Genomic DNA, 25678 nt, shown 5'->3' with positions numbered 1-25678 from the left:
TTGATATCAGCTGCAGCAACTTCCTTCTAGATATGTCTCTGAGGCAAGGGAAACAAAAGCAAAAACAAACTACTGCAACTACATCAAAATAAAAGGCTTCTGCAGAGCAAAGAAAATAACCAACAAAACTAAAAAGCAACCTATGGAATGGGAGAAGATATTTGCAAATGACAAATCCGATAAAGGGTTAGTATCCAAAATATAAAGAACTTATAAAACTCAACACCCAACAAAACCAAATAATCCAATTAAAAAATGGGCAGAAGACATGAACAGACATTTTTCCAAAGAAGACATATGGCTAACAGACACATGAAAAGATACTCAACATCACTCATTATCAGGGAAATACAAATCAAAAGTACAATGAGATATCACCTCACACCTGTCAGAATGGCTAAAATCAACAACACAAAAAATAATAGGTGAGGATTTAGAGAAAGGGGAATCTTCTTGCACTGTTGATGGGAATGCAAACTGGTGCAGCTGCTCTGGAAAACAGTATGGAGGTTCCTGAAAAAGTTAAAAATAGAACTATCCTACAACCCAGCAATTGCACTACTAGGTATTTACCCAAAGAATACAAAAATACTAATTCAAAAGGATACATGCACCCAATGTTTATAGCAGCATTATCTACAACAGCCAAATTATGGAAAAAGCCCAAATGTCCATCGACTGATGAACAGATAAAGAAGATATGGTGTATATATACAATGGAATCTTACTCAGCCATAAAAAAGAATGAAATCTTGCCATTTGCAACGACATGGGTGGAGCTAGAGGGTATAATGCTAAATGAAATAAGCCAGTTAGAGAAAGACAAATACTGTATGATTTCACTCATATGTGGAATTTAAAAAAGAAAACAAACGAGCAAAGGAAAAAAAAAGGAGAGAGACAAACCAAGAAACAGACTCTTAACTGTAGAGAACAGACTGATGGTTTCCACAGAGAGGTGGGTAGGGGGATGGGTGAGATAGGTGACAGGGATTAAGGAGTGCACATGTCGTGATGAGCACCAGGTGATGCATGGAAGTGTTGAATCAATATATTATACACCTGAAACTAATATTACACTGTATGTTAACTGGAATTTAAATAAAAACTTAAAAAAAAATTGGTGAAGTGTGAATGAAGACTCTAATATAGCTAATAGTAATGTACCAATATTAAGTTTTGATATGTGTACCAAGGTTATGTAAGATTAAGAGAAATGGGGTGAAAAGTATGCAGGAATTCTCTGTAATATCTTTATAAGTTTTCTGTAAATCTGAAATTATTCAAAAATAAAAATTTATTAGTTTTTTTAAAGTATATATTCATTAGGTTTTATTTTCTGCTTCTGTCAATTACAGAGAAAGACATAACATCTTCCAGGATGGCAATCTATTTCTTTTTATAATTCTGTTAAATTTTGCTTTATATAGTTTGAGATTATATGATTAGATGCATACAAATTTTATTTTATTTTTTTAAAGATTTTATTTATTTATTTGACAGAGAGAGACACAGCGAGAGAGGGAACACAAGCAGGGGGAGTGGCAGAGGGAGAAGCAGGCTTCCCAATGAGCAGGGAGCCCAATGCGGGGCTCGATCCCAGGACCTTGGGATCATGACCTGAGCTGAAGGCAGACGTTTAATGACTGAGCCACCCAGGCGCCCCCAAATTTTATTTTTGTCAAAAACTGACCTTTAGGGCGCCTGGGTGGCTCAGTTGGTTAAGCAACTGCCTTCGGCTCAGGTCATGATCCTGGAGCCCCAGGATCGAGTCCCGCATCGGGCTCCCTGCTCAGCAGGGAGTCTGCTTCTCCCTCTGACCCTCTCCCCTCTCATGCTCTCTATCTCATTCTCTCTCTCAAATAAATAAATAAAATCTTAAAAAAAAAAAACTGACCTTTATTCTTTGTGGCAGTTCCCATGGGTCCAAAGAATGAGCAATCAATCAGGTTATTTACTTTCTAGGTGTCTCTGGGCACATACAAATCTAAAACAATTATATCTCCTTGGCAAATTAAACATTAAGCAATTGTATGGCATCTTTTTTTCCCCCTCTTTACTTGCAACCTTTGTTTTTTATATCTCTTGTGAACAATAAATATATATTATTTTAACCCAACCTCAGAATCACTTTTAACTAGAGCATTTAGTCCTATTTACACTTACTATAATTATTTATATACTTGAACTTATTAAATCTACTCTTTGTCCCATCAGTTCAACATTCCTTTACCTCTTCTTTCTTCCTTCTCTTTAGATTAATTTTTCTCTTTTCTACTAATCTAGAAGTTACCCACTATGTTTTCTATTCTTTTCATAGTTACTCTAAAAGAGCATTATCCAATAGCACATTCTGTAATAATGGAAATATTCCAAATCTGTGTTGTTCAATAAGATATGCACTGGCCACATGCGGCTACTGAGCAATTGAAATATACCTAGTGCAACTCAGAAACTAATTTTTAATTAAATTTAAATAGCTACATTTGGCTACCACATTGGACAAAGAAGTTACAGAAACTATAACATCTACCCCTACACAAAGTCAGAAGTTAATATTCTCTTCTTGAACAATTAAATCTAGGCCCTTAGAATACTTTACCTTCCTCCCAACTTATGTTATTTTTCTATTTGCTAATGTTTTTAAAATCCCAAAAGATAGAGTTATTATTTGATACAGTCCACATTTCTATTTATCCACATATTTATGTTATTTTCTCTTCATTCACTTTTCCCTCCATCTGAGATCATTTTCCTTATTTCTAAAATCCTTGTTTAGAATTTCCATTAATGTTGGTCTACTGCCAGGAAGCTTTTTTTTTTTTTGAGATTTAAAAAAATGTTTAAGTAATCTCTACGCCCAATGTGGGGCTTGAACTTAGAACCCTGAGATCAAAAGTCACATGCTCTATTGACCGAGCCAGCCAGGCACCCCAAGGAAGCTATCTTAATTTAATTAACCTACAAAATGATTTTGTTCCATTCTTGAAAGATAATTTTTCTGGGAACAGGACTATAGGTTAGCATTTGTCTTCTTTCAGCACACTCAATATATCATTTCCACTTGTTATCTGGCTTCCAATGTTGCTTTTAAAGAGTTATTATCAATTAATAATGAAAAAATATCCTCTCAGTGGCTGAATTCTGGTGCTCACCATCAAGAGAACAGCTGAAATTTATTTGCAAGATAATCATTTGCAGAATACATCATCAGAATACAAAGAACTAACCAGTTCTGAGAGGTAGTTCATATACACCTATCGATTACTAACTTTTGCCGTGCTCTTTTTCCTTTCTCAGCAGCAGAATCATTCTGTCACAAATTAAGTAAGTAAAATAGATAAAAAGCACAGCCCTCACCCCTTCCAAGAGTTTGAAAACACTGTGTATACCAGAAAAGTCTGATGAACTACACTTGAGTATATGTTTTTCTTTTTTTTTTAATTTTTTTATTGTTATGTTAATCACCATATATTACATAATTTGTTTTGGTGTAGTGTTCCATGATTCATTATTTGTTCATAACACCCAGTGCTCCATACAGAATGTGCCCTCTTTAATACCCATCACCAGGCTAACCAATCCCCCTACCCTCCTCCCCTCTAGAAACCTCAGTTTGTTTTTCAGAGTCCATCATCTCTCCTGGTTCGTCTCCCCCTCTGACTTACTCCCCTTCATTCTTCCTCTCCTGCAATCTTCTTCTTTTTCTTTTTTCTTAAAATATGTTGCGTTATTTGTTTCAGAAGTACAGATCTGTGATTCATCAGTCTTGTACAATTCACAGCGCTCACCATAGCACATACCCTCCCCAATGTCTATCACGCAGCCACCCCATCCCTCCCACCCCCGACCACTCCAGCAACCCTCAGTTTGTTCCTGAGATTAAGAATTCCTCATATCAGTGAGGTCATCTGATACATGTCTTTCTCTGATTGACTTATTTCACTCAGCATAACACCCTCCAGTTCCATCCACGTAGTTGCAAATGGCAAGATCTCACTCCTTTTGATGGCTGCATAATATTCCATTGTGTATATATACCACCTCTTCTTTATCCATTCATCTGTCGATGGACATCTTGGCTCTTTCCACAGTTTGGCTATTGTGGACATTGCTGCTATAAACATTGGGGTGCACGTACCCCTTCGGATCCCTACATTTGTATCTTTGCGGTAAATAACCAGTAGTGCAATTGCTGGATCGAATGGTAGCTCTAATTTCAACTGTTTGAGGAACCTCCATACTGTTTTCCAGAGGGGTTGCACCAGCTTGCATTCCCACCAACAGTGTAGGAGGGTTCCCCTTTCTCCACATCCCCGCCAACATCTGTCGTTCCCTGACTTGTTAATTTTAGCCATTCTGACGGGTGTGAGGTGGTATCTCATTGAGGTTTTGATTTGGATTTCCCTGATGCCGAGCGATGTTGAGCACTTTTTCATGTGCCTGTTGGCCATTTGGATGTCTTCTTTGGAAAAATGTCTGTTCATGTCTTCTGCCCATTTCTTGATTGGATTATTTGTTCTTTGCGCGTTGAGTTTGATAAGTTCTTTATAGATTTTGGATACTAGCCCTTTATCTGATATGTCATTTGCAAATATTTTCTCCCATTCTGTCGGTTGTCTTTTGGTTTTGTGAACTGTTTCTTTTGCTGTGCAAAAGCTTTTTATCTTGATGAAATCCCAATAGTTCATTTTTGCCCTGGCTTCCTGTGCCTTTGGTGATGTTTCTAGGAAGAAGTTGCTGCGGCTGAGGTCGAAGAGGTTGCTACCTGTGTTCTCCTTTAGGATTTGGATGGACTCCTGTCTCACGTTTAGGTCTTTCAACCATTTGGAGTCTATTTTTGTGTGTGGTGTAAGGAAATGGTCCAGTTTCATTCTTCTGCATGTGGCTGTCCAATTTTCCCAACACCATTTGTTGAAGAGACTGTCTTTTTTCCACTGGACATTCTTTCCTGCTTTGTCAAAGATAAGTTGACCATAGAGTTGAGGGTCCATTTCTGGGCTCTCGATTCTGTTCCATTGATCTATGTGTCTGTTTTTGTGCCAGTACCATACTGTCTTGATGATGACAGCTTTGTAATAGAGCTGGAAGTCCGGAATTGTGATGCCGCCAGCTTTGCTTTTCTTTTTCAATATTTCTCTGGCTATTCGGGGTCTCTTCTGGTTCCATACAAATTTTAGGATTATTTGTTCCATTTCTTTGAAAAAAGTGGATGGTATTTTGATGGGGATTGCATTGAATGTGTAGATTGCTCTAGGTAGCATTGACATCTTCACAATGTTGGTTCTCCCAATCCATTAGCATGGAACGTTTTTCCATTTCTTTGTCTTCTTCAATTTCTTTCCTGAGTATTTTATAGTTTTCTGAGTACAGATCCTTTGCCTCTTTGGTTAAATTTATTCCTAGGTATCTTATGGTTTTGAGTGCAATTGTGAATGGGATCGACCCCTTGATTTGTCTCTCTGCTGTCTTGTTGTTGGTGTATAGGAATGCCACTGATTTCTGTGCATTGATTTTATAGCCTGTTACTTTACTGAATTCCTGTATGAGTTCTAGCAGTTTTGGGGTGGAGTCTTTTGGGTTTTCCACATAAAGTATCATATCATCTGCAAAGAGTGAGAGTTTGACTTCCTCTTTGCCGATTTGGATGCCTTTGATTTCTTTTTGTTGTCTGATTGCTGTGGCTAGGACTTCTAATACTATGTTGACTAGCAGTGGTGAGAGTGGACATCCCTGCCGCGTTCCTGACCTTAGGGGAAAAGCTCTCAGCTTTTCCCCATTGAGAATGATATTCGCTGTAGGTTTTTCATAGATGGCTTTTATGATATTGAGGTATGTACCCTCTATCCCTATACTCTGAAGAGTTTTGATCAAGAAAGGATGCTGTACTTTGTCAAATGCTTTTTCTGCATCTATTGAGAGGATCATATGATTCTTGTTCTTTCTTTTGTTAATGTAGTGTATCACGTTGATTGATTTGCGGATGTTGAACCAGCCTTGCAGCCCAGGGATAAATCCCACTTGGTCGTGGTGAATAATCCTTTTAATGTACTGTTGGATCCTATTGGCTAGTATTTTGGTGAGAATTTTTGCATCCATGTTCATCAAGGATATTGGTCTGTAATTCTCCTTTTTGATGGGATCTTTGTCTGGTTTTGGGATCAAGGTAATGCTGGCCTCATAAAATGAATTTGGATGAAATGAAATTTCCTTCCATTTCTATTTTTTTGGAACAGTTTCAGGAGAATAGGTATTAATTCTTCTTTAAATGTCTGATAGAATTCCCCTGGGAAGCCATCTGGCCCTGGGCTTTTGTTTCTTGGGAGATTTTTGATGACTGCTTCAATTTCCTTAGTGGTTATAGGTCTGTTCAGGTTTTCTATTTCTTCCTGGTTCAGTTTTGGTAGTTGATACATCTCTAGGAATGCACCCATTTCTTCCAGGTTATCTAATTTGCTGGCATAGAGTTGCTCATAATATGTTCTTATAATTGTTTGTATTTCTTTGGTGTTGGTTGTGATCTCTCCTCTTTCATTCATGATTTTGTTGATTTGGGTCATTTCTCTTTTCTTTTTGATCAGTCTGGCCAGGGGTTTATCAATCTTGTTAATTCTTTCAAAGAACCAGCTCCTAGTTTCGTTGATCTGTTCTACTGTTCTTTTGGTTTCTATTTCATTGATTTCTGCTCTGATCTTTATTATTTCACTTCTCCTGCTGGGTTTAGGCTTTCTTTGCTGTTCTTTCTCCAGCTCCTTTAGGTGTAGGGTTAGATTGTGTATTTGAGACCTTTCTTGTTTCTTGAGAAAGGCTTGTATTGCTATATACTTTCCTCTCAGGACTGCCTTTGCTGTATCCCAAAGATTTTGGACAGTTGTGTTTTCATTTTCATTGGTTTCCATGAATTTTTTTAATTCTTCTTTAATTTCCTGGTTGACCCATTCATTCTTTAGTAGGATGCTCTTTAGCCTCCATGTATTTGAGTTCTTTCCGACTTTCCTCTTGTGATTGAGTTCTAGTTTCAAAGCATTGTGGTCTGAAAATATGCAGGGAATGATCCCAATCTTTTGGTACTGGTTGAGACCTGATTTGTGACCTAGGATGTGATCAGTTCTGGAGAATGTTCCATGGGCACTAGAGAAGAATGTGTATTCCGTTGCTTTGGGATGGAATGTTCTGAATATGTCTGTGAAGTCCATTTGGTCCAGTGTGTCATTTAAAGTCTTTATTTCCTTGTTGATCTTTTGCTTAGATGATCTGTCCATTTCAGTCAGGGGGGTGTTAAAGTCCCCCACTATTATTGTATTGTTGTCAATGTGTTTCTTTGCTTTTGTTATTAATTGCCTTATATAATTGGCTGCTCCCATGTTCGGGGCATAGATATTTACAATTGTTAGATCTTCTTGTTGGATAGACCCTTTAAGTAGGATATAGTGTCCTTCCTCATCTCTTATTACAGTCTTTGTTTTAAAATCTAGTTTGTCTGATATAAGGATTGCCACCCCAGCTTTCTTTTGGTGTCCGTTAGCATGGTAAATGGTTTTCCACCCCCTCACTTTCAATCTGGGGGTGTCTTTGGGTCTAAAATGAGTCTCCTGCAAACAGCATATGGATGGGTCTTGTTTTTTAATCCAATCTGATAGCCTGTGTCTTTTGATTGGGGCATTTAGCCCATTTACATTCAGGGTAACTATTGAAAGGTATGAATTTAGTGCCATTGTATTGCCTGTAAGGTGACTGTTACTGTATGTTGTCTGTGTTCCTTTCTGATCTTTGCTGCTTTTAGGCTCTCTCTTTGCTTAGAGGACCCCTTTCAATATTTCTTGGAGGGCTGGTTTCGTGTTTGCAAATTCCTTTAGTTTTTGTTTGTTCTGGAAGCTTTTTATCTCTCCTTCTATTTTCAATGACAGCCTAGCTGGATATAGTATTCTTGGCTGCATATTTTTCTCGTTTAGTGCTCTGAAGATATCATGCCAGTCCTTTCTGGCCTACCAGGTCTCTGTGGATAGGTCTGTTGCCAATCTAATATTTTTACCATTGTAGGTTACATATCTCTTCTCCCGAGCTGCTTTCAGGATTTTCTCTTTGTCTCTGAGACTCGTAAGTTTTACTATTAGATGTCGGGGTGTTGACCTATTTTTATTGATTTTGAGAGGGGTTCTCTGTGCCTCCTGGATTTTGATGCCTGTTTCCTTCCTCACATTAGGGAAGTTCTCTGCTATTATTTGCTCCAATATACCTTCTGCCCCTCTCTCTCTTTCTTCTTCTTCTGGGATCCCAATTATTCTAATGTTGTTTCGTCTTATCGAATCACTTATCTCTCGAATTCTGTCCTCGTGATCCTGTAGTTGTTTCTCCCTCTTTTTCTCAGCCTCTTTATTTTCCATCATTTGGTCTTCTATATCACTGATTCTCTCTTCTGCCTCATTTATCCTAGCAGTTAGTGCCCCCATTTTTGATTGCACCTCATCAATAGCCTTTTTGATTTCGACTTGGTTAGATTTTAGTTCTTTTATTTCTCCAGAAAGGGTTTCTCTAATAACTTCCACGCTTTTTTCAAGCCCAGCTAGTATCTTTAAAGTCATGATTCTGAACTCTAGGTCCGACATCGTACTAATGTCTGTATTGAGTAGGTCCCTGGCTGATGGTACTACCTCTTGTTCTTTGTGCTGAGGTGATTTTTTTCGTCTTGTCATTTTGTCCAGAGGAGAATAGATGAATGAGAGAACAAAATGCTAACAGGTTTACAACGTCCCCAGCAAATATACTGTATACAAATCAGAAAAGACCTGAAACCAGGGGAAAAGAAAGGGAAAGAAAGAAAAAAGAAAGAGAAAAAAAAAAAGATAAAAACAAAAACAGAACAATACAAAAAAAGCAGAATGTGATCAAATATGATCAGGCTAGTGCATAGATCAGTGCCACACACTAGATTTTGGGCGTATTTTGGTCTGTTAGAAAAAAGTGCCTCCTAAAATTTTAAAGGAAGAAAGACATATATGTACAAAATAAGGGTTGATACAATGAAGGGACAGGAGATGACTGTAAAGATGAAAATTATAAAAGATTTTATAAAAGGACTTGATAAGATAAGAAGTTGTTTGAAAAAAGAAAGAAGATTTAAAAAAAAAAAGAAAAAAGGGAGAGAATGTGATCAGGCAGGAGACTAGAACAGAACCATACACTAGTGATTTAGGGTATATTTTTATCTGTTAGAAGAAACTGTATCTCAAAATTTTAAAGAGAGAACAACTTATATATATATGCCAAAAATAAGGGTAACTACTATGAAGGGATTAAAATATCACTCTAAAAATGAAAAATAAAAAGTTTTTTTTTTTTAAAAAGAGATTGATAAGATGTTGGTTGAAAAAGGGAAAAAGAAAAAGAAAAAAAAAAACAGTTAACCAAAATTAACTTTGATGAACTAATGAATCATGGTAAAAAAAAGCCATGAATTCTATGTGCAGTATTCCCCTAGTGCTGGAGTTCTCCCGTTCTCCTTGATCAGTAAACTTGGTCTTGGCTTGCTGGCTGTTCGTGCTGATCTTCTGGGGGAGGGGCCTGTTGCTGTGGTTTCCAAATGTCTTTGCCGGAGGCTGAATTGCCCCGCCCTTGTCAGTCCGGCCTAAGCAAGCTGCTCGGGTTTGATCTCAGGAGCTTTTGTTTCCTGCAAGCTCTCCGTACAGCCTTGGAGGACGAAGGCAAAAATGGTGGCCTCCCAATCTCCACCCGGAGGAGCTGAGAACTCGGGGCCCCGCTCCTCAGTGCGCCCCCAGAGAAAAGCAGTCACTCCCTTGTCCCTGGTCTCCGGCCACTCTCCGTGCTCACCCGGCCTGTGACCAAGCGTTTGTATCTCTGGCACCCGACCCCGTGTGGAGTCTCCAAACCCAGCAGATCCCTGCAGTGCGTTGCCGCGCCGCTCCTCCCTGGGAAGGAAGGGGAGTCTCCCCGGATCTGCCGCTTGTTGGGTCCCTGCTGCAGGAGCAGTGGCCCGACTGGGCCGCGGATCACAGTTTATGGCCACCCCGAGCTGAGAGCCTGCGCCTCGGCTCCGTCTCTGCAGCCGGCTTCCCCGCTCCGATACCTGGGAGCTCTGGCGCACTCAGGCTCCCCCGGTCTTTCTGTGACCCCGAGGGTCCTGAGACCGCACTGTCCCGCGAGGGTTCCACCCCCGCTTAGCCACTAGAGCGACGTCCCTCAGCGGAGTCGACTTCTAAAAGGTCCGATTTTGTGCTCCACGGCTCTAGCACTTGCCAGAAGCGGCCGGCGGAGGCCCCTCCCCCGCCGTCTATCCTCCCGAATATCGCCTTGGATTCACTTCTCCGCACGTCCTACCTTCCAGTAAGTGGTCGCTTCTCTGTTCAGATAGTTGTTGCTACTCTCCTCTGATCTCCTGTTGAGTTCGTAGGTGTTCGGAATGGTTTGATCCCTATTCAGCTGAATTCCTGAGACCAGACGAAATCTAGGTCTCCTACTCCTCCGCCATCTTGCCACTATTATCGAGTATATGTTTTTCTTTAAGCATATGAATTCAACTGTTTAGCAGACAATATACAGCTCTACACAGTCAGAGAGATGATCTGAGTAAAATTTTTAAGAACTCAGGCTTAAGTTCCTCAGGCTGTCAGCTCATTCTCCTCAAGAATCTAGGCAATCTGGCATTGTCATCTGCCAGGATCCAACATGGCTCACCTTGGATATGTAAAATGCTGGACATGGTTATACTTTTCAGTGATATTCTCAGAGACAGAATGCCAATAAAGATACAGATGCCCTGTTTACAGTAAGCCATGCTTTCCTTGCCCAGACTACCAGTTGCTTTTACCAACAGACAAGGATGGAGAAACTACTGCTATTGCGATCTCTCCGTCCTTGTAGTTAATGCTTCATGCCATCAATCAATATTTACTAAGAACCTACTATGTGCCAACCACTGTTCTGAACAATGAGATATAAGAGCCCAGCCCTCATAAAACATTCTAGTGGGAGATGAGAGTCAATCAAGTAAATAAATAATAATTCCAGATAACGGTAAGTGGTAAAGAAAATCAAATAGGATTGTGGGAGAGGAAATGACTGAGGAAAAGGAGGGTGACTAATTTCAACAAGTTGTCAGAAAGGGTCTGTCTAACAAGGTGATATTTGACCTGAGATCTGAATAGTGAGGTATCAGAAACATGAAGATCTGGGAGAACAATGTGTAAAACAATGTTCCACAGTAGGCAATCAGCCAGTAGAAAAACCTGAAATAGGAATGAACTTGACATGTCTGAAGAACAGAAGAGAAGTCAGCATTACTAGAGAGTAGTAAAAAAAAAAAAAAAAAAAAGGGATAATTATATGAGGTGAAGTTGGACAGACAGGCAGTCTAGGTCATGCAGCATATCATAAAAACTCTAAAAAGGATTTTGTATCTTATTGGAGTTACAGTGGAGGTTTTTAAGGAAAGGAGGGGGGCACAGGCATCAAGGGGAGGGTTATTTTACAAAGATCACTCTGAGTGCCAAGACAACTCAATGGGGGAAAGAATAATCTTTTACAAAGAGTACAACAAATACTACTAGGACAACTGGATATCCACATGCAAAAGAATAAAACTGGATCCCTTGTCAAACTATATACAAAGATTAACTCAAAATTGATCAATCACACTCCTGAATATAAGCATTAAAACTTTATAAAACTCTTAGAAGAAGATACAGGAGTAAATCATTGTGACTTTGGGTTAGGCAAAGCCTTCTTAGGACACCAAAAGCATAAGCAACAAAAGAAAAAAAAGAGATAAATTGGACATCATCAAAATTAAAAACTTTTTGGCCTCAAGAACACCATCAATAAAGTGAAAAGACTATCCACAGAATGGTAGAAAATATTTACAAATCATATATCTAGCAAGAGACTTATACCTAGAATATATAAAGAACTCTTGCAACTCTATAACAAAAAGACAAATAGCCCAATTAAAAATGGGGAACGGATCTGCAGACATTTCTCCTAAGAAGATACAGAAAAGGCCAATAAGCACATGAAAAGATATTCAACATTATTAGTCAAAAGAAATACAAACAAATCCACAATGAGATGCAATTTTATACCTATTAGTATGACTATAATCCAAATAACAGATAATAACAAGTGTTGGTGAGAATGGGGACTCAACTTTGTAGGTAACTCCTAACTCCCTGAAGTTATAGTCAGAAGTCTTGGACAAACTGAGCAGTCTGGAGGACAGTGCCCTTAACCTCACAATTTGGCTAATTTCAGATAAAACTACAAAAATGTAACAATCAGAGGGGCATCTGCATGGTTCAGTCGGTTAAGTGTCCGACTCTTGATTTCAGCTCAGGTATGATCTCAGGGTCATGAGATCGAGCCCCGTGTTGGGCTCCATGCTGCGTGTGGAGCATGCTTAAGAGGCTGTCGCTCTCCCTCTGCCACTCATGCTCACTCTCTCAAAAAAAAAAAAAAATATATATATATATATATATATAAAACAATCAGAAAATATAAATCTAGATTAAATTTCCAAATGAATAAATTTTACTATATTTGTGTTTTTATGATTTTAAATTTTCTACTTACCTGTGGATCCACTAACCACCCATGGTACAAAGGAATATCAAGAAGATCAAATACAATGCATTCTGGTGTATATTCAAATACTCGAACACCAGTGAATTTTACGTTTACATCCAAGCCTGTCTGCAGTTTGTGCAAGATTGCCATAGCATCACTCATGTTCTGAAAATAGAAAGGAGAAAGGTAAAGATGAGAAAAATCAAACGACAATGACAATAACAACAGCAAAGATACTTGAATGCAGGCACATTTACTTCTACTTTTCCATTTTATCCAATTTATTTGTCCCTTCAACCAATTTTTATTAGTGCCTACTATGTACCAGGCACTAATTTGAGTTCTAAAGAGATAACAGTGAATAAAACAAAGTTCCTGATCTCCTGTAACTAATATTCTATTTTGAGAGACAAATATATATACAATATAATGTCAAGTATTTAAGGAAAATTGAACAGGATAATGACATACAGACTGAGAGGGATGAGGGACCTATTTTAGACCAGAAAGACCAAAGACAAAGTTTCTAGTCAAAGAGTATTACCTCTCCCACTTTGGGGCATATATCCAAAAGAATTGAAAATAACATCTTGAAGAGATACTTGCATCCCCATGTTCATTGTAGCATTATTCATAATAGTCAAGAGGTGGAAACAGCCCAAATGTCCAGTGACATAAAAATGGATAGAGACATTGTGGTATACACATACAATGGAATATTATTCAGCCTTAAAAAAAAAAAAAGGAAATTCTATCAGGGCGCCTGGGTGGCTCAGTCATTGAGTATCTGCCTTCGGCTCGGATCATGATCCCAGGGTTCTGGGATCGAGCCCTGCATCAGGCTCCCTGCTCTGCGGGAAGCCTGCTTCTCCCTCTCCCACTCCCCCTGCTTGTGTTCCCTCTCTCGCTGTGTCTCTCTCTGTCAAATAAGTAAAATCTTAAAAAAAAAATAAAAGGAAATTCTATTACGTGCTACAATATGGATGAAACTTGAGGACATTATGCTGAGTGAAGTAAGAAATCACAAAAGGACAAATGCTATGTGATTCCACTTACATGAAATATCTAGAGTAGTCAAAATCCTGGAAACAGAAAGCAGAACGGTGGTTGTCAGGGGATGGACAAAGGGAAAGCTGGGGAGTTGTTCAATGGGTTTAGAGTTTCACAGTTTTACAAGATGACAATGTTCTAGAGATCTGTTATCAACGTGAATATAGTTAACATTACTGAACTATACACTTAAAAATATTAAGGGATTAAATTTTATATGTTTTTTGAGATTCTATTTATTTATTTGAGAGAGAGAAGAGAGCATGAGCAGGGGAGGGGCAGAGAGAGAGGGAGAAGCAGACTCCCCACTGAGCAGGGAGCCCGCCTCGGGCAACTGATCCCAGGACCCAGGGATCATGACCTGAGCCGAAGGCAGATGCTTGACCGACTGAGTCACCCAGGCGCCCCTAAATTTTATATTGTTTTTAAATCACAATTTAAAAAGAAAAAGAGGGCGCCTGGGTGGCTCAGTCGTTAAGCATCTGCCTTTGGTTCAGGTCATGGTCCCAGGGTCCTGGGATCGAGCCCCACATCGGGCTCCTTGCTCAGCCGGAGTCCTGTTCTCCAGCTCCCTCTGTCCCTGCTTGTGTCCCCTCTCTCACTGTGTCTCTCTCTGTTGAATAAATAAATAAAATCTTTAAAAAAATAAAAAAAAGAAATGAGCTATCAAGCTTGAAAAGACACAGGAAATTTAAATGTACATTGCTAAGTGAAATAAGCCAACCTGAAATGGCTACATATTGTATGAGTCCAAATGATATTCTGGGAAAGATGGAGGCAGTGAAAAGATCAGTGGCTGCCAGGGGTTAGGAAGAGGGAGGGACTTATAGGCAGAGCACAGAGGATTTTTTAGGGCAATAAAACTACTCTGTATGGAACTAAAATGGTGGAAATTTGTCATTATACATTTTCAAAACCCACAGAATGTCTAACAAGAGTGAGCTTTAATGTGAACGATGGACTCTGGGTGATAATTATGTATCGATGAATGGATATTGATAGTAGGGGAACATTTGCATGTGTGGGATGGGGAGGCGGGGAGGGACAGGAGGTATATGGCAACTCTGTTCTTCCCACTCAGTTTTGCTGTCAACTGCTTTAAAAAGGTGGGGGAGCTCTATAAAAATGGCACTTAAATATCAACCAAAGCAAAATATTGACTCTGTGAAGCTCTGGGGAAAAAAGCACTCCAAACAAAGTAGACACTAGTACAAAAACTCTGATGCAGAAATGATTTGATACTATGTCCATGGAACAGCAAGGAGTCCTGAATAGCTAGAACAAAATTAAGTAGAAAGTGTAGGAGATGAAGTCAGAGAAAGAAAAAGACAAATACAAAGACTTGTTGCCCAAATTAAGGAGTCATTCTGTCCACCTCTGTTGTCTCTGTAAATATGGTCGCATAAATCTGTAATGAATACTATTTTAAAATATGTTTTTAACATTTTTAATACAGTAAATATGGTCATACTTATAGAGGATATATTTGATGAAACAAAAAACTCCAATATATAATTTTTTTAAAGATTTTATTTATTTATTTGACAAAGAGAGAGAGAGTGAGAGCAGGAACACAAGCAGGGGGAGTGGGAGAGGGAGAAGCAGGCTTCCCGCCGAGCAGGGAACCTGATGCTGGGCTCAATCCCAGGACCCTGGGATCATGACCTGAGCCGAAGGCAGACGCTTAATGACTGAGCCACCCAGGCGCCCCCCAATATATAAATTTAATACAATTTTTATTTAATCCCTACTGTTAATCAGACACTGTGCTACATATTGAAGATATAAAAAAATAGGAGGGGACTATAGCCTACCAGGCGGCTTATAGTAGAGAGGGTGAACACGAAATAAATCCTTTTATATTAAAACTAGGGACTCTCCCTGAAATCTGAAAAAGACAAACTTAGGTCATAAGAACAAAATTCTGTTTTACCAAATAACATAAAACTCCATTCGAAGAGACTATACAGACTGAAAATAGAAATTACTCAAATCTTTTAAATTTATCAATGAAGAATTTATAATAGGATAACATTGTTATATAATCTGGCTTTCATCAGTTTCACCTCTTCCTAATAACTATATTCTCCCAAAACAATATATTTTTTCAATCTTCCCAAAAGTTGAACCCTTGAAAATAATCAGCTTACATTTTTTCCCTTCAGTGCTATAAAACTTTTCCTAAGCCATAGCAATGATGAATCTGAAAAAATAGTAATAGTGGGCTATTATTGTAGGATTATAGTTCTACTGCTACTGGTTTTTCTTCTACATTTGTTAAATTCTTGGTTGCCAGTCACCCAATTTCCTTCAGGGTAGGTATAATTTCTAATAGCTCCTGGGCTCATGCTAACACTTTTATGTATCTTCTATATTTCTTTATAAATTATGTAATATTAAAATACCTATGAGCGCCTGGGTGGCTCAGTCGTTAAGCGGCTGCCTTCAGCTCAGGTCATGATCCCAGGGTCCTGGGATCGAGCCCCGCATCAGGCTCCCTTCTCAGAGGGAAGCCTGCTTCTCCCTCTCCCACTCCTCTGCTTGTGTTCCCACTTTCGCTGTATGTCTCTCTCTGTCAAATAAATAAAATCTTAAAAATAAAATAAAATATCTAAATTGACAGCATTTGATAATCTCCATAAATATCAATAACACTGATAAAAAAATGAACATTTGTAAACAAAAGAACTAAAAGGAGAGTATTTTGCCATTTTGTTCCTAAACCCAAATTGTGATATTAATAATATCAAATATAAATCCTTGGGATGGTTGCTTATATCCCAAGAAAGAATTACTATTGATTCCTTTAAGTCAGTGGTTAAACTGTTTTTTAAAATTTTTCACAAAGGTACTTCTGACATGGTGAAATATTTTTAATGTAAATATAAAATATACTTTAAAAATATATTTGCAGTCATTTAAAAACCTGTCATACATACACACACACACAGAGTGCTTTCTTGTGTTGTCAGGGTATCTATCATTAAACAAAACTGGAAAAAATATGCTTTTTGTTTATATTACTACTTCTGGCAGAGAAGTTTAATTAAGAAGATTTCAGCTCTACATTGGTCTTTCTTGAATTTAAGGCTTAAAACTTTCTGTTCACATAAAATTATACAAAAAAGAACACTATTAAATCACACCTGTAGAACATTAAACACCAGCTTAAACTCAGCCTTATCAGTTTCGTACATGTTATTCTCATAATTAATGGTAATGTAATCATACTACCTTATAAACAGTTCTAAGAGTGTATCTTATACGTAGGGTATTTTTTATCTGACATGTATTTCTCTTAAGAAATATAAGTGGTTGTTAGATATTGTTTCAACTTGAAACAAAACTTTACTTCCAATCATTTTTCAAGAGTCTAGATCACTTTAATGGAAGTATTTCCTGAGACTGCAAGATGGACTTGAAAAAACAAACAAAATGCTGGTATCATTGGCAAATACTCATCAATCAAGATTTTCTCAAGACTGCAACAAAAATAAACAAATGTTGAGGGTGATATGAAACTACAACTATCATCTACAATTCCTAATTTCAAGTTTTTGTATTAAGCAAAACAGCCTCACTAATTTCAATGAGATGGTATAAATTTGATAAATAATATAAATTGAATCTTATCACTTTATACTTACCACTTTCCTATATTAGAGGTTAGCATGAGATTTCATTTGAAAACACTTTCTAACGCAAAAAATATTTGGAAATTACTGCTTTAAGCTACAAATGCCAACAGAATTTAGATGACAGCATACCAATTTGGCTTTAGCTACACATTTCCTACCTTACAGAGTGAAGCAGTGCAATACGTTTGGTTTTTCAATTCTATTAGGACTAGATTATCAAGATCATTCAAATTCAAAAAAATCTGCAATACTAAAATGAGTTTTGCTTCCTAAGCCAATTTGTTACTGCTAAAAGTATTTAAAAATGTTGCTTTGAAAGTAACTATAAAGGTTCCAATGATGTCTATTTCTTCCCTGATACTTCCTTTCACTGTTAAGAACCTGATTCCTTCTTGCTTTTTGCTGTCAAACAGAAGAACAATACTGAAGAAAACGAAGTTCCCCTTGTTTCCTTCCAGCTCCAATAGTTTTGAGCTTCTCCTATTTTACAGAATAGAATCTAAAAAACATGCAAGAAATGTGGACACATTGAAACTACAAAAGAAAAGATTTTGTCCTAATGACACACAATAGACATCATTTACTCAACTTCCTCTCAAATATAATTATAAAATATAAATAAAATGAGGAAAAATGAATCAATGACAAATTCACTTGAAAGTCAATTTTTCAAGAAAAATACCAGGTTATCATTCTACATAGATCTGTAGATCTGTGTTTCATTCCATATAGCATATATATTCATATAAAGCAGAGATGTAAAAGTATGCCCTGTGGGCCAAAACTTGCTGAAGCTAAGAATGGTTTTTACATTTGTAAAGCGTTGTAAAATAAGAAAATGAATATGCCTATGAGCCACTGACAGAGACCAATGAATACATCCATTAAACACCAGCTTAAACTCACCCATTAAGTTAAAAATTACACATTTTAATATAACAAAAATTGTGTCTATTACCTGCTCATAGTTTAAACGTTGAATTTCTGAAATTTCCTTAGGCTTTGCATCAAGCATGTAATCTCCTGTAAAAAGAAATTGTGAAATTGCCTTTTTAAAATATTACTTTTTCATTACAAAGGTAATGATTTTAATTATAAATTATAGAAATAAGTGACACAAAACTGACCCCCAGTTCTACTCAGAGAAAAATCGGTGTTAACTAATTGCTATAACCTGAAATATTTTTTTCAATGTACATACTATAATGCTTTTGAACTTACTTCTACTTTCCAATATATTTGAGCATTTTTCCATGTCACTACAATAAAGCTCTAAAAGGCTGTACCAAGTCTCAATGCTATCAACAATATAAACTGCTACCTCATTACTTTCTCAAGAATGGGTGTTATCGGGTCACCTGGGTGGCTAAGTTGGTTAAGCAACTGCCTTCCGCTCAGGTCATGATCCCAGGGTCCTGGGATTGAGCCCCGCGGGCTCCTTGCTCTGCAGGGAGCCTGCTTCTCCCTCTCCCTCTGCCTGACACTCCCCCTACTTGTGCTCTCTCTGTCAAATAAATAATAAAAAACCCAAAAAACCAACAGCTGTTATCAGTGTTTTAAATGTTTGCCATTCTAAGAAGTACACAATATATTTTTTGCCCTTGAGAAATCGGTATATATGTATTTTTGTTATCACCCTTCCCCCCATCATCTTTTTAATATATGTATGACTTTTAGTATATGTGGCACCTTTTTAATGTATGTAACACCATTTTAATATATGCAGTAACTTTTTTATCTATGTTTTGCCTTTTTACTTTTTTATTTTATTTTTAAAAAGATTTTATTGATTATTTTAGAGAGAGGAAGAGCACATGCAAGCAGGGGAAGGAGCAGAGAGGGAGGGTGGGGGATAATATCTCAGGCTGCCTCCACACTAAGTGTGGAGCCCAATGTGGGACTCGATCTCACAACCCATGAGATCATGACCTGAGCCAAAACCAAGAGTCAGATGCTTAACTGACTGAGCCACCTGGGTGCCCCTATGTTTTGCCTTTTTAATAACATATTAACTATATATACTTTCCTTTTTTTAAAGATTTATTTATTTGAAAGAGAGAGCGAGGAAGTGGGAGGAGGGGCAGAGGGAGAGCATCTTTAAGCAGACTCCCTGCTGAGCAGGGAACCCAAGAGGGGTGGGCTCAATTTCACAACCCATGAAATCAATACCTGAGCAGAAACTAAGCGTCGGACACTTAACCAACTGAGCCACCCAGCACCCCTACACTTTTCTTTTAATTGCCTGTCTATATCATTTTTTCTTATTGAACTATAAAAGTTTTTTTAGTAAAATGACTTTTTAAAAGATTTTATTTTTAGTAATCTCTACACCCAACATGGGGCTCAAACTCACAACGCAGAGACCAAGAGTTGCACGCTCCACTAACTGAGCCAGCCAGGCAACCCACCCCTCTCTTTTTTTAAGATTTTTTTTTATTAAAGATTTTTATTTATTTATTTGAGAGAGAGAGCACGAGCGGGGAGGGCGGGCAGAGGGAGAGGGCGAAGCAGACTCCCTACTGAGCAGGGAGCCCCACCTCAGGCAATCGATCCCAGGACCCTGGGATCATGACCTGAGCTGAAGGCAGATGCTTAATTGACTGAGCCACCCAGGTGCCCTTAAGATTTTTAAAATGCTCTTTTTTAAAAATGGAAGTATAGTTGATACACAATGTTATATTAGTTTCAGGTATACCATATCATGACTCAACAACTCTATATGTTATGCTATGTTCACAAGTGTAGCTACCATCTGTCATCATACAGCACTATTACAACATCAATGACTGTATTTCCTATGCTGTACTTTCATCTCCATGACTTATTCATTCCATAACTGGAAGCCTGTACCCTCCCACTCCCCTTCACCCATTTTGCCCATCTCCTCACACACCTCCCCTCTGGCAACTCCAGTTTGTTCTCTATATTTATGGGTCTCTTTCTGTAAAAACTTTTTTTCAATCAGAAGAATTAGAACACTTCCTGTTATACTGTGTGGCAAATATTTTTTTCCCGTATATTGTATTCTGACTTTATGGTGATGCTTTTTGTCTATTTTTTTTTACCATACAGAAATATTTAATTTTAATAACGTCAAATTCTTCTATTATGGTTTCTGATTGGATGTCATGTTTAGAAAGATCTTTACCTCTTAAGCATATACAAACATGCACATGTGCTTTCTTCACGTAATTTTTTGTTTACCTTCTTAATGTTTAAATCTTTAATTTATCTGGAATTTATTTCAATATAAAAAGTGATATATGGAACTAACTTCTCGCCTAGCCTCCCAAATCACTAAGTCGATAAAACTGTATGGGTTTTTTTTTTAAGATTTTATTTTTAAATAATCTCTGCACTCAACATGGGGCTTGAACTCACAACCCAGAGATCAAGAGTTGCATGCTCCACTGACTGAGTCAGCCAGGCACCCAAAAATTGTTTTTAATGTAACTTTTATTTTTCTAATTCAAAATAAACCTCTAAAGAGTGCATCAAGTGTTCTCTTAAACTTTTCAACAAGAGATTTCTGATAACATCAAGAATCTCTGATAACAAAAGATTCCTATGAACATCAATATATTATTACTTGTGCTTTTTGTGTTTTTTTTTTTTTAAGATTTTATTTAGGGGCGCCTGGGTGGCTCAGTCGTTAAGCATTTGCCTTCGCCTTCGCCTCAGGTCATATCCTGCTCCATGGGAAGCCTGCTTCTCCCTCTCACACTCCCTTTGCTGTGTTCCCTCTCTCGCTGTGTCTCTCTCTGTCAAATAAATAAATAAAATCTTTAAAAAAAATGTTTATTTATTTATCTGAGAGCGAGCATGAGCGGGGCAGTGCAGAGAGAGGGAGCAGCAGACTCCCCACTGAGCCAGGAGCCCGAGGTGGGGCTCAATCCCAAGACACCGGGATCGTGACCTGAGCCAAAGTCGGACACTCAACCGACTGAGCCACCCAGGTGCCCCCTGTGTATTCTTTTAATTAGAACTTTTTTTTTAAAGATTTTATTTATTTATTTGACATAGAGAGAGAGAGATAGTTGAGAGCAGGAACACAAGCAGGGGGAACAGGAAACAGAGAAGCAGGCCTCCCGCTGAGCAGGGAGCCCAATGTAGGGCTTGATCCCAGGACCCTGGGATCATGACCTGAGCTGAAGGCAGACGCTTAACGACTGAGCCATCCAGGCGCCCCTAATTAGAACTTTAAGTTATCAAATCTAACTAGTAATGATTTTATTCCACATAGGCACAAGAACTCCCAAAGCACTAAATTAACTGATCATAAAAATGTATAAGCAAGTCTACTTACCATTTTTGAGTCCTCTCCATACATGGCACACTGTATATTTGTATGTTAGGGCTTTCACATAGCGTTTAACTGAAAACTATGCTTTAAGTAAATTCTATATACCATTTATTCAAATAAGTGAGGACACAATTACTATACTTGTGTCTTATATTTAGGTTCTGTATTTATCCTGATAAAAGACTGTACTTGCTCTCCTCACTAAAACCTTAGTGGAGTCAGGATGCAGAACATTCTAGAATTCAATATTAAATGACCCTGATTATGCTATCATAGATAAAACTTAAATGCTAAGGGTCGCCTGGGTGGCTCAGCCGGTTAAGCGGCTGCCTTCTGCTCAGGTCATGATCCCAGGGTCCTGGGATCAAGTCCCGCATCGCTTCTCCTGCTCCCTCTGCCTGCCTCTCTGCCTACTTGTTCTCTCTCTCTCTCTATGTCAAATAAGTAAATAAAATCTTTAAAAAAAAATTTAAATGCTAAGAGTAGAATAATTATTGTGAAAGACTCAAATACACAACTCCTCTTTTCCTGAAGACAGAAAAGGTTTCTGCACAAGAGAATAACTTGGCTAAGGTAGGCAGCTTCTTAGATGGACCTCAACAGGGGCACCTGGGTGGCTCAGCTGGTTGGGCATCCAACTCTTGATCTCAGCTAGGGTCTTGATCTCAGGGTCGTGAGTTCGAGCCCCACATGGGGCTCCATGCTTGGCGTGGAGCCTACTTTTAGATGGACCTCAATAATTCCTGTCTTCTGGTATTCATATTTTTGTATAATCCCCTTCCCTTGAGTATGGGTTAGACTTATTAATTCACTTCTAGGGAATAAAAAAAAGGCATAAATAATGAAATGTCACTTCTGAAATTAGAATACAGAATATTGTGGCTTTTGTCATGATGCTCTCCCACTTGCTCACTCTGAGGAAAGCCAGGTGGCATGTTCTGAACTGCCTTATGGAGAGGCCTGCATGGCATGGAACTAAAGGAGGACTCTGGCTATGGTTAGTGAGGAACTGAGGAACTCAGTCCAACAACCTATGAGGAACTCAATCCTGCCAACAACCGTGTGAATAACCTTAAAGCAGACCCTCCTGAGTTGGGTCTGGGGATGAGACTGCAGCCCCAGCTGACACCCTGACTGCGGCTTCATGAGAGACCTTGAGCCAGTCACTTAGCTAAGCCATGCCTAGATTCCTGATGTACAGACACCATTAGATAATAAATGTTCATTATTAAACCGGTGAATTTTGGGGTGATGTATTATGCAGCAATAGATATCTATATTTTTAGGAAAGTTTGTAATAAAACTATCAGGTATTTTTAAAAGACTAAGTTTGAGCTTCTAAGAAAGATTTATTTATCTAAATAAATCATCGCTTAAGAGTGTTGTTTTATCTAGCTTATCTAACCTGTATATCTGAATTTGGTTAACAATACTATTTCAGGGGCTCAGTCAGTTAAGCGTCTGACTCTTGATTTTGGCTCAGGTTGTGATCTTAGGGTTATGAGATCAAGCCCCACGTTGGGCTCTGCACTAGGCGTGAAGCCTGCTTAAAATTCTCTCTCTCCCCCTGCCCCTCCCCCACATCTCTCTCTCCCTCTCAAAAAACAAACAAATGAAAACAATACTAGTACAATCAAAAAATTGAGAGTTTAGAGAGTCTTCTACGAGTATTTAATAATAGGCTAAAACAAATAAATGTTTCTCTTAAAAAACTAATAATTTGGTAGGGAAAAGAACATACAAGAAACAGAATGAGATGATGTAAAGTTTAACACAGCATAACATGTAATAAATGCCTGAAGTACCAATTGATTTTGAAAAGAGATACTGATAAAGCCTATAGCACCTAGAAATATCCTTTGGAAGGGGTCATATCTAAACTGGATTCAGAAAAAGGGCAGAACTTGGCAAGGCAGTGAGGGAAAATGCATTCTTTGAGGGAGAAACAGTGACAGAAAAGCACATAAAAGAAACATCATGCCTTGGGGTGCCTGGCTGGCTCAGTCAGTAGAGCATGCAAACTCTTGATCTCGGGGTTGTGAGTTCCAGCCCCATGTTGGGTGTAGAGGTTACTTAAATATAAAATCTTTGAAAAAAAAAAAACAGAAAGAAAGAAACATCATGCCATATGGACAGCTCATAAGGTTTATACATAAGATTTATGTTGTAGGGGTGCCTGGGTGCCTCAGTTGGTTAAGCAACTGACTCTGGATTTTGGCTCTGGTCATGATCCTGGGGTCCTGGGATCCAGCCCTTTGTCAGGCTCTGCACTCAGCAGGGAGTCTGCTTGAGGATTTTCTCTCTCTCCTTCTCCCTTTGCTCCTCCCCCCGCTTATGTATGCCCTCTCTCTCTCTCTAAAATAAATAAATAAATCATAAAAAAAGAAAGGAAAGGCAGAGATGATGCCATTTATTTAAAAAAAAAGGTATATGTTGTAGAGTGGTGGAAAATAGAGCTGGACAAGTAAACTGGATCAGATAATAGAAAATCATAAATAATATGTTGATAAGTTTGGCTGCTTGTAAAAGATCATCAGGGATCTTTACCTTTATCAGTAGACAAGTGAAGTATGAAATTGATGCTTTAGGAAGATAACACTGTTATGTAGGCTAATTTGAAGGGGAGAGGAAACAACAGAGTTTGTAATAAATCATATCATGAAATAAATACACACAGAAAGAGGAAAGAATTTCAGAAAAAGAACCCATAAGACTTTGCTACTAACGGGACATTCCAGACAAACAGAAATCAAGAAACAAAAACCTGACAGCTACACTAGGCCAAAAACTGGAAGAGAGGGTTTGGCAGTAGTTAGCTTATGCCAAGTAAGCATTAGGAATAGAGAGACAGGTCAACTCTGGGCAAAATTAAAATGCTTCAACAGTGACCTCCCTATCCTAGCTTGCAACGTTCCTTTCACAACGCCAAAGCCCTCCAACAGGCCACATCCATGTTTGGCCCTGCTCCAATACTCTAGTAACAGAAATTTTCAAATTAAAATTTACTCCTCCTCTAACTTTTGCCAATCGAAATTCCCATTCCCTGTGGTCTCTAAGCTAGGTGCTAAGAAAGCAATTAATGGTTTGTCTTACAACCTTTCCACTAGCATTTGCTTATTAATTTAAAAGCATCTCTGGTTCCTCCAGAGAACTGAAGTAATCTCGAGAGGAGAAAATCCAAATAGCTTAGAAAATTAAACAATTTGTTCTGGCAGGGTTGGCCCTGAATGAAGTTCACTTTTGGCAAGACAGGGTCTTCAGAATCCCTTTTCTCACCTCATTCTTGCTTACTTCTCCCCCACCTCCCATTAGGATCATATTACTTTCTTTTTTTTATTTTTTAATTTTTTTAAAGATATTTGTTTATTTGACAGAGAGAGACAGCAGCGGGGAGTTGGAGAGGGAGAAGCAGGCTCCCCACTGAGCAGGGAGCCCAATGTGGGGCTTGATCCCAGGACCCTGGGATCATGGCCTGAGCCAAAAGCAGACGCTTAACAACTAAGCCACTCAGGTGCCCCAGGATATTACTTTCATGCTGCCCCTAGTAGTTGAGTCCCCCTAACCCAGGACTTCGAAACCTCTTTATTTACCCAGATTTAGATGTTTCTTCCTCAATTTTTCTTTTTCCCTATTAAAATTTTCTACCCTATGTCCTGCTTCCTCGTGGCTTTGCTAGCTAACAAATTATACAAAGACATGCTAATTATTTTCTCCCAAGAAAAATACCATGTTAACATTTTCATAGAATACACTTATGCCGCCACATTCACTGCATTGTTGACACCTCCAAATAACTTGCCCACAGTATGTGCTATCAGTATTTGCTGGATAAGAAAAATAAAAGAAAGAAAAAGACAAGTAGTGGGAATTTCAAATATTATATAAAAAATACTTTTGAGTGGTAAAGGGGGAGAAGGGACATACTTTTGAGTATATGAGCCTTTCAGGGAAGAGGTTAGGTAAATGGCATCAACCTATTACAGCAGAGAGCACAGCCTGAATGAAGTTAGAAGCTGTGGAGTAGCAGTGTAGTTTAGGCTAACACTGTCCAACAGAAATATAATAGCAAGCCACAAATTTAAGCCCATACGTAACTTTAAATTTTGGAGTA

General features: G+C 38.3%; 1 protein-coding gene across 3 annotated transcripts in view; it reads right to left on the bottom strand.

The window, feature by feature from the left end:
• MINDY2 (MINDY lysine 48 deubiquitinase 2) overlaps window positions 1-25678 on the bottom strand; it is an 80363-nt gene that overhangs the window by 37321 nt on the left and 17364 nt on the right. For all 3 annotated transcript variants that reach the window (XM_028100305.2, XM_028100306.2, XM_088024811.1), the window contains exons 3-4: window positions 18223-18287; window positions 12583-12741 (exon numbers count right to left, since the gene is read on the bottom strand). In XM_028100305.2, the coding sequence (XP_027956106.1) occupies window positions 12583-12741; window positions 18223-18287 (224 nt within the window). The remainder of the gene's footprint in view (window positions 1-12582; window positions 12742-18222; window positions 18288-25678) is intronic.

The sequence above is a fragment of the Eumetopias jubatus genome, unplaced genomic scaffold (assembly GCF_037043125.1).
Source record: "Eumetopias jubatus isolate StellerSeaLion01/CBP00866 unplaced genomic scaffold, mEumJub1_p1.0 scaffold_7, whole genome shotgun sequence".
In the NCBI taxonomy this organism is placed as follows: Eukaryota; Metazoa; Chordata; class Mammalia; order Carnivora; family Otariidae; genus Eumetopias; species Eumetopias jubatus.
The sequence above is the reverse complement of the archived record's forward strand: the minus strand, read 5'-3'. Positions and strand labels throughout refer to the sequence as shown.